Source organism: Anoplophora glabripennis, unplaced genomic scaffold (genome assembly GCF_000390285.2).
Source record: "Anoplophora glabripennis isolate ALB-LARVAE unplaced genomic scaffold, Agla_2.0 scaffold2075, whole genome shotgun sequence".
Lineage (NCBI taxonomy): Eukaryota > Metazoa > Arthropoda > Insecta > Coleoptera > Cerambycidae > Anoplophora > Anoplophora glabripennis.
In genome coordinates, this window is record NW_019418159.1 from 5,253 (window position 1) to 15,153 (window position 9,901).

Below are 9,901 nucleotides of genomic sequence, written 5' to 3' on the forward strand. Positions count from 1 at the left end.
TTTTGTAAAAAATTTAATTACAAACATTTTTTTCCTCTTCCATTTTCGCATAAAATCAACTCTTAAAAAGATACATAATTAAATAGGAAGAAAAATATGACATGTTTCCAATTTTTTTAACATATTGTGCCGTCAAAAGTTAAGCCCACGTTTTTTTTATGCGCATAGAAAAATTTTCATTTCTAGTGATATTTGAAAGCCAAAAAGCCAAAAATCTCCGTGGATATACGATTCACCCAAACCAAAACAGATACCGCCTGGTCTACGGGTACTCTGCTTTTAGACACTCCCGCACTAAAATTACTCTCCTCTTCTTGACGTATGCTGGATCGTCGCTCTGGTGATTCCTCGCACTGCGTCTCCTGGCTCCGGAACCCTATCTCCTCCTTCATCCTCATCATTGAGTTCATCCACTGCTGTGACCTTGTCTTCGCACTCTAAAGGAAGCAATCGCTGCACAGGTCTCAATAGTTCACCCCGTGCAGTTTTAACTCGAACCAATCGAGTATGTCCGTCTTGACCTGGAATAAGTTCTATGATACGCCCTAGGGGCCATTCGACACGCTTAATGTTGTCGTTTTCAATTAAGACAACGTCCCCTAATTTAATTTGCCTATTAGGTTTTGCCTTGATCCAAAATTTCAATTGGCCAAGATATTCCAACCTAAATCGTCGTTTCAAGTCTTCTCTTAATTTTTGTTTGTTCCGCGCACTCCGAGTTAACGAGTTCTTGTCTATTTCGTCACAATCGGGCATGCTAGATTCAGCTTGTTCTCGTAAAAACATGGCTGGTGTAAGCGCTACCAAATCATTGGGATCCTTAGATATGTGGGTCAACGGTCTGAAGTTTATGATCGCTTCACACTCACGCACAGATCAACGTAAGTAGCTCCTCATAGTAAAGGCAAGCACGTCCTAGAACCCGACGAAGCAATTGCTTTACTATACCTATCATTCTTTCAAAAAATCCTCCCCACCAAGGCGCACTTGGGGGGTTAAAACGCCAAACGATTCGTTGTATGGACGTTTCCCGAATAATGTCTATCCAATTGAGATTTGCAAACGCATTCTCGGCTCCCTTAAAGTTTAAATTATCCTTGGCCTACCACGGCGCGCGACAAATCGCCGAAGAACTTGTAGAAAGCCAGCAGTAGACAGTGATAGAGTCAATTCCAAATGAACGGCTCGATATACCGCATAAGTGAATAAACAGATCCATGCTTTTTCACCTGATTTCAGGCAAAGTGGTCCGGCAAAATCTACTCCAACTATTTCAAAAGCCATACTATTTCGTATTCTGTCTGCCGGTAATGGAGGTGGCTCGACAACAAAAGACTTCGACTGAAATCTTCGGCAAGTTGTACATCTTCGCAAAATTGTTCTGATAGTACGTCTACCTCCCAATATCCAAAATTTCTCACGCAATTGCGAAAGAAGAGCTTGCAGTCCCTTGTGACATGATCTCCTATGCATGTCCATGATTAAACATTCTACAGAAAAATGTTTTGCGGGTAAAATGATGGGAAATCTATAGTCATTGGTCTTCTCTGTATGACACTCTAGACTTCAGTCGAATTATACCCGCCTCATCGTAAAAAGGGTTTAAACAATTAACTCTTTGATCGGTAAGATCAGAAAAACGTTCTTTCTGAATTAATTTAAAGACAAAAGTTTCGGCTTCATTTAACTCTTCAACTGTTAAGTCACCTTGACGTTTTTTTTCCGGATATTTCACATTATTTATGTATCTAAAGATTCAACCTATCATCCTTGTAGTTTTGATAAAACTACTGAAATAGAACAAATGCCAAAAATCGGAATACGCTGTATTTGCAAGTGCTACAACTAACTTTTTCTTGCGCTCGTTCGCAATTTCTTCCTCATTCATTGTTGGGTTTTCGGTCGGCCAATTTGATCTATTTTGATATAGCCAACTTGGTCCCTCCCACCATTTCGAGTCCAAAAGTTGTTTAGCCGTGCAACCTCGAGATAGACGATCTGCCGGATTGTATATTCCGGGAACATAGTACCACTGAGGTGCATGTGTTAACTGACGAATTTCAGTCACTCGATTCCATACGAATGTTCCCCATTCTTCATTGCGCTGTATCCACGCTATTACAGTTGATGAATCAGTCCAAAAAAAACTGTCAAATTTGACATTAAGTGTGTCCATTACATGTCTGTAAAGCCTGGCCGCTATCGTTGCTCCCATTAATTCCAGACGCGGGATTGTCAATCTTTTCAACGGTGCTACTCTTGACTTTGCAGCTAGCAAATGTCCGTACATGACGTGTTTTACTACTCTGCAAAATATCGCTGCAGCATATACCTTTTGACTTGCATCACAGAAAGTGTGCATGCTTAAATCTTGTACACTTTTAGTGTCTATAGAGATCCATCGCGGAATTTCTATTTTTGTGATGTGATAAATCAGCAATCCAATTCTGAAAAACAATTTTGATCTCATCATCAACATGTGTATCCCAAGAAATTTGTCTTTCCCATAAACTTTGTAACAGTAACTTTGGCATTAACGTAACAGGCGCCGTAAAACCTATAGGGTCAAAGACTTTTTGTGCCATGGATAGTATCGTTCTCTTCGTGACTGCTTCATTAGAAGTTTTAAAAAAATCTTCACAGATTGTGAACACGTCTCGCTTCGTAAACCATCTTAGTCCGAGAACAGATACACTATAATCATCAGCATCTGAATTTCCAGAAAACTCCCACCCTCTTAAGTCGAACTGTCCTTCTGCCATTATTGAAATTGATTCTCGAATAAATTTATTTAAATCATGTTCATTAGGTACACTGGAAAAACAATTGTCAACATAGAACCTCTTGGATAAATTTTCGAGGGTTTCACGAGAATATCCAGGATCCATATTTTCACACTTATCCTTACATCTTATCAAATGATGCTCAATCGTAGCACCTAATAGAAAAGGACTGCAACTGACTCCGAATACCACTCGTCGATGTCTGAAAACAATTTCTTGGCCTTCTTCATTAATCCAAAGAAATCTTAAATAATCCCGATCTTTTTGGTGTATACTAATTTGTAAGAATGCCTTTCTAATGTCTGATATAACTCCAATCTGGAACATACGAAATCTCAGTAACAATGTAGGTATCAATTCAATTAAATTCAGTCCTATCTCCAGACACTAATTTAATGAGGGACTGCCTGCTTCTTGAGCTGAGGCATCAAATACAGGTCTGATTGCAGTCGTAGAACCTTCCTTAAGAACTGGTCTATGTGGCAAAAAATGACCATAATTGATGTCCTCTTTCACTTGTTCAATTATTTTTAGAGATTCCCATTCGCGAAAAACTTCATTGTATGGCATAATCAAATTGTCCTTTTCTAGTTTGCGCACCGTTGTCGCTAGTCGTTTCTTCGCGATACTGAAATTTGATGGCAATGTAGGATGTCCATCCAACCATGGTAATCTGACCTGATATCTTCCTTCGATATTCACAGTAACCGTTTGCAAAAACAAATCTTTTGCTGCAGCCGCTATTTCCTCCTTGGATTTCTTTTCTGTGGGTTCTTGAATCCCCAATACATCTAACTGACATAGCTCTGTAATTGAAGGATTTACTAACAGAGACAGAACCATCATTGTGCTACTAGCTTCAATCTTGTCCCCAACAACTTTGCCCATTACAGTCCATCCAAGGCTGGTTTCGATTGCAGTAAGACCACATGCTAATTTATGACGTCTCCCTGTATATAATAGACTTGCAACATCTGCACCTAATAAAATTTCGATAGGGCCATGATCTTTTGAATCCGAAACATCAACTCCTAGGCCCTTTAATTCTTCCATCCACGGACCGTAAAAAATAGGAGAAACCTCATTACATATATATGGCTGATCTAAGGGCACATACGCACTAAACGGGTACCCGTAATGCGACCAGCCGTCCGGTTGACCGCATGTAAAAAAAATGTGTGTTTATATATGACATATATACATTATTTCTATTCGCACCATGATGCGGCTGCCCGTAAACCGTTCCGATCGCTTGGAGACCTGCGGCCCCTCCATCGGTCAGCCGCACTGTTAACTATTCGCACTGTGCGTTCAGTTTGCGGGTAGCCGCCATCGTGAATTCTTCAAATGTTCCGCATACTACTGTTAACCGGACGGCTGGCCGCATTACGGGTACCCGTTTAGTGCGTACGTGCGCTAAAACTTCGATAGTGTTTTCGTACTTTCCATTGGCCTCTTCGGCCTGCTCGAAATTGATTCGGCTATAACGATGTAACTAATTGATCAATCGTTCTGTCTTTTTTTAAAAGAAGCTTCTTTCCAAGAACTTTTAAAACCTGCTTTAAAAAATTTGATTTGATTGAATATTCACAAAGTTCTAATTGTTTATAAGTACAACAATTCGACCAATGTTTAAACAAGCGCCAGAGCTCTCCTAATTGACGGATTCGAATTTTTCAAAAAAAGTTTGAAAGCCTGAGAGCCCTTCTATATGTGATTAAATTTTCAAGTATCTCAGAGCCTTGGTTTTTACTGTGCAAAATTTTGAAAATTTGCAATTTTTTTTTAATCTGGATTGCAAAATTATTATGCAAAATCTATCGAACCGATTTTGATGAAACTTGGTGTGATGATTCTACATAACATGAAGTTTTCTTGAGCCAAGTATAAAGGTCCTACACCCAATTTAAATACACCAAAAAAATTCCCTAAAAAGTATTGTTTTTAACCCCATTTTTGTGATTTTTTCGATTTTTACCATAATAATCATGATTCATTCGATTTGTAACCAGTCATGTATTGTAAAAAATTTAATTACAAACATTTTTTTCCTCTTCCATTTTCGACTGAAATCAACTCTTAAAAAGATACATAATTAAATAGGAATAAAAATATGACATTTTTCCATTTTTTTAACATATTGTGCCGCCAAAAGTTAAGCGCACGTTTTTTTTATGCGCATAGAAAAATTTTTATTTCTAGTGATATTTGAAAGCCAAAAAGCCAAAAATCTCCGTGGATATACGATTCACCGAAACCAAAACAGATACCACCTAGTCTATATGTAATTAGCAACATCACGCGACATGTTTTTCCATCTGTAAATACCTTTAAGTTTTTTGAGGTCTTTTTTGGCAACAGTGACCTAATAAGGGATCACCGTCAAATTTCTCAATTAATTTTGCTTTTTCTTTTTTACATGTTATTAACCTACGTTCTGTATAAAGAGTAATAATTACCTTTTTTTTAATATTTTTAATTCGTCGACCGTATACTTTGTGAAAAATGTATCACCTACTAAGTTAATCGTAATTCATTTGTTCCGCATTCACCAGCCATATTATTTAGCTGAGACAATATTTGCTCTAAAGCGATATTGCCATTCGTAAATGGGATAGTTTTTTGAGCGCTCAGTTTTCTTTTATGACTAAGAGATGTAGGCGTTATTTGAAACTTTAATAAGGGCAGTTTTAGAGTGTAGATTATATCATATCTAAATTTTCATAAACTTTAGATTTGACTAACTGCGTTATTTCTGGCGTTGCTTTTATTTGTACTGTTTTAGACATAGCTCGGGTTATGGGAAGCTCCTGCGCTATATTGCCATGTGTCTCTTTAATTGTCATTTCCTTTAATGTATTCAATTTCGAAATCGTTCTCTTCTAAGTTTAATCGAATCCTAGTTAACTTTGAGGAAGGATTTTTCATAGAAAACAAATAAATTAATGGTCTGTGATCTACCCTAGCTAAAAATTTTTGACCGTATAGATAACAACGGAAGAAAGAAATTGCCCAAGGCAATGCTAAAAGCTCTTTTAAAATTATTGGTTTATTCATTTCGCTTTTTGAAAATGTGCGTGAGGCATATGCAATAGGCAAATCATGTCCATTAAAATTTTGAGATAATACGGCACCACAAGATTCATTCATTGACGCATATGTTTAAGTATAAATTGTTTCGTAAAATCTGGATACTGCAGAATTATTTCAAAATTTCGAATGAATTTTGGCATTCTTGAGTCCAATTGAATTGAATATTTTTCCTCAGCTTATTTAATGGTCTTGTAATTTCCGCAAAGTGTGGAATAAATCTCCTATAGTCATTGCAAAACGCTACGAATCATTTCACGTCGCCAGCAGATTGAGGCATTGGATATTTATTTAGAATCGTCAGGTAGAATACCTACCTTTATCTGTAATTTTATGACCTAAATAAGTAACTTCTTTTCTAAAAAATTGACATTTCTCGGGATTACGTTTTAAATTATAGCGTCTGCAAGTATTAAAAACGTTACGCAAATTTGTTGTGATGTTTTTCTGAGCATCCTATAACTATTAAATCGTCCATATATAAAAATGCTTTTTCAGGAGTAATGCCGTCAAAAACTAGAGACATCATTCTTTGAAAACTGTTTGGGCTAACTGAAAGTCCAAATGGTAACCTGGTAAATCTGAATGAACCTGAATCTACGCTAAATGACGTTACATCTCGTGATTGTTCATCTAACTCAATTTGATGAAATCCTGAAATCAAGTCGATAACCGAGAACCATTTGGCTCTTTCTAATTTATCTAAAATGTCGTCTGTTCGTGGTAGGGGAAATTTATCTGCTACTAATTTTTTATTTAATTATCTAAAATCAACTACAAGTCTCCATGCTTTGTTACCGTTAATTGACTTTTTGGGTACTAAAAGAACCGGACTATTATACTCAGATATAAATGGTTCTATAATATCGTTATTAAGCATTTCAGTTACAAGCTTATTTATTTATTGTTTTTGTACACACCAATAGGTGTTCTATAGTTTTTTATATAAACTGGGGTTGGATCTGAAAGTTTCAATTTTTGTGTATCAAAATTGTTCTTTGTTATTTTCTCTGTCTTTAAAGCAAAAATATCTGAAAATTCCTGACAAAGTTGAAATAATTTATCTTTAATGAATTCTGGCATCTCCTTATTTAGCTGCTTTATTAAGTTCTCATGCCTATTAGATTTTTCCGTTTCAATATTAAAAATATTATAATGGGACATATCTATAGTTTGAAGTTGTATTTTTTTTTTAAGTCAACCTTTCAAATGTTGTATTAATAAATTTCACTAAAGGATTGGTTTTTGATATTATTGTTCTAGCCACAAATACACCTGTAACCAATTCTTGATTCATTACTACAGCATCATGCGTAAGATTCAAATTATTTATCTGCCTTGACAACTTCACTCCTTGGAGGAACGACTATAATACCTATCTTCTGCTGGATTATTATATATAGGTATTACTGTTTGACTATAATTTAGGTTAAAAGTTAAAGTCCAATTGCTGTAATTAAGATTACACTTAAATTTAGTAATAAAATCTCTGCCTAAAATTCCATCGGCGGGAACAGGAACATTTGAATCCACATGCATTTGATGAATTACTTCAAAACCTTGTATTAAAATTGTAGTGTTGGTAGTACCCAAGGATCTTACAGTTCCTTGCGTTACTCCTTTTATATTACTAGAATTTGAGGTATTAATGAATTGATTTGGATCAATATTTGTGCTTTTAATATTAGAAATATCAGCTCCAGTATCAACTATAAATAACAACTTTCGAAAGCCAGTCATTTTCACAAAATTTGAGAGTGATAAATCAAAGTTAAAAATGTTTACAATTCCCCCTCCCCCCCAAGCGCACCTGTTGGGGGGCCGCTTCGTTTTCCGAATTTTGCTGCGCTTCGTAAAATCTTACCGAGGATGGTTTATTATGAGAATAATTATATCCAAAATTATTATACCTATTGATTCCGCGGCCGCCTCTATAGCCTCTGCCACGATGTACAAATCCGCGACTGTGTTATTGTCCCCGGTTATTGAATTGATTATAACCATGGTTAAATTGGCGGTTATTATTATTATTAATATGAAAAATACTCGCGTCATTGTTTTGGGGCTGGTGTTGACAAATTTTGTTACAGCGTATTGAATTGTATTAAAATTACCTGCTTCCATGACTATCCTAGCTTTCTCAGTACTAGCATTTTGACTGAAGGCTTTAACCGTGGTTTCAGTAGCATAATTTTCAGCCACCACACATGGTACATCCTCATAATAAATGCTCTTTTTAGAGACGATGCTAGTGACTATTTGTGTAGCATAACCTACTGCGCTTTTATTATTTTAAGTTCATAATTTTTGCTGTTAAAAATCGCGAGCTGTCACCTTTTATGCCTTTTTCTAAAGTATCTATAGCTAGTATCTGTAGCTTCTAACGTTACTTCATCCGTTATTAAATCAGCTCAATAGTAACAACGAATCTATAAAAGATAATAATTAATCAGGAGCACCATCAAATTCATTAGGCACTATTTTACTTGCTAGGTTAAAAAATTCTACCGCTGTAAGAGGCATTTCTGCTAACTCGTCTGAATTTTCTGCTAAATATACTAAAATATTGGGATCAATTTTTGCTACACAGGAGGATGGAATTTTATAGTTAAATACTATGAATGCAGTTAATATCATATCTCTAATTTTCATAGTGTTCTAATTTCGTGTTTTTGCTCTTCATTAAGAGAAAACCATGATAAAGCTACACTTTGAGTAAATTTATTGAAATAAGAGACTAAGTTATCTTTAAAGCCTTGTATTAGTGATTCACATTTAGGAATTTCTTTTTTTATAGCACGCTTAGCCTAACTATATATTTCTTGCTTTATTAATACTAATTTAAACTGTAATTGTTTCCAGTTATTTTGCATGTGTTAAATAAGTGTAAATCCTTAATTTATAAAGGATTTAAATACGTAACCTAGTACAATTAAAAGAATTTTACCTTACAACAACAATTATTATGCTCGTATTACATAAGTAGTCATATTTCTATAGTTCGTCAGCAATTCACTATTATATTTAAATACCTTTGGAATAATCCACTTTCACTCTCCTTAGTCCCATTAACTTAAATTTTCATTTATTGTCTTTTAATTATAGGTACCTAAAAGCTAAAAAGAAAGTTAAATTCAGGGCTGGGCTGCCATATTGGTTGGATAATCAAATTCCTTTGGATACGCTTTTTAACTTGCTTGCCATAACCTTTGCAAATTTTCAAGGCCAGAAGGATCAGTAGTACTAGTACTACCACTATAATGCATAACATAATTTTTACGTCCATTGTAACATTATACTCCGTGTCTTGGATAATAAAATTTGAGTTCACCACTCCCATGTCCACTACTTCCTGGTTGTCTTTTTTTAAACCATTTTAAAAACCATTACCATCCATGTCATATAATTAAAAACCATTACCATAGCATGTTGTCTTCTTAAATAATTTTCTAATGTAATAGTTTTTACCACAGGAATCTCTATATTCCTAGTGGCAGGATCGCCACGTAATACATTTGAACACTATTTTACTTTTTAATAAGTTTACTAGAAAGGTAAGCAAACTTCGCTGACGCGAAGTTTGACCTTTCCCTCGGGCCGCGCTACGCGCGGCCCGAGCACCGCTCCGCGGTGATCTCCTCGCTGGTTAGTAACATGTAACATTAACATTTAACATAACATTTTTTTAAACACCCTGTACTTTGGTTTTTACACACCCTGTATATAAAAGTTTGATGAGAATGTTTTTCAAAAAAGAGTAGGCCCCGCTGGAGAAATTAATCAGAAAAGTTTCTTCCAAACTTTCAAAAAAGGCATATGGTTAGTAAATATAAAATTTTTCATCCAAAGACTATGTAGGTAAGGCAGAAATGGTAAAATAATAAGTTAAAACATCTGCTTAATAAATATACAAATTTTCATTAAAAGACTGTAGTAAATAAAGACAAAGCTAAAAGTGAAAAGAAACAAAACTGCCCTTAATTCTTTAGAACATCTAGTATATGGATTTTTAAAAAAGCGACTTTTCT

At 35.3% G+C, this 9,901-nt stretch overlaps 1 protein-coding gene across 1 annotated transcript; it reads right to left on the reverse strand.

Moving 5' to 3' along the window:
- Positions 1-3,170: 3,170 nt before the first annotated feature.
- LOC108916146 lies at positions 3,171-3,671 on the reverse strand. The gene has a single exon (XM_018722350.1). It carries the CDS (start codon positions 3,669-3,671, stop codon positions 3,171-3,173), a length of 501 nt encoding a protein of 166 aa, XP_018577866.1.
- Between the last annotated feature and the right edge of the window lie 6,230 nt (positions 3,672-9,901).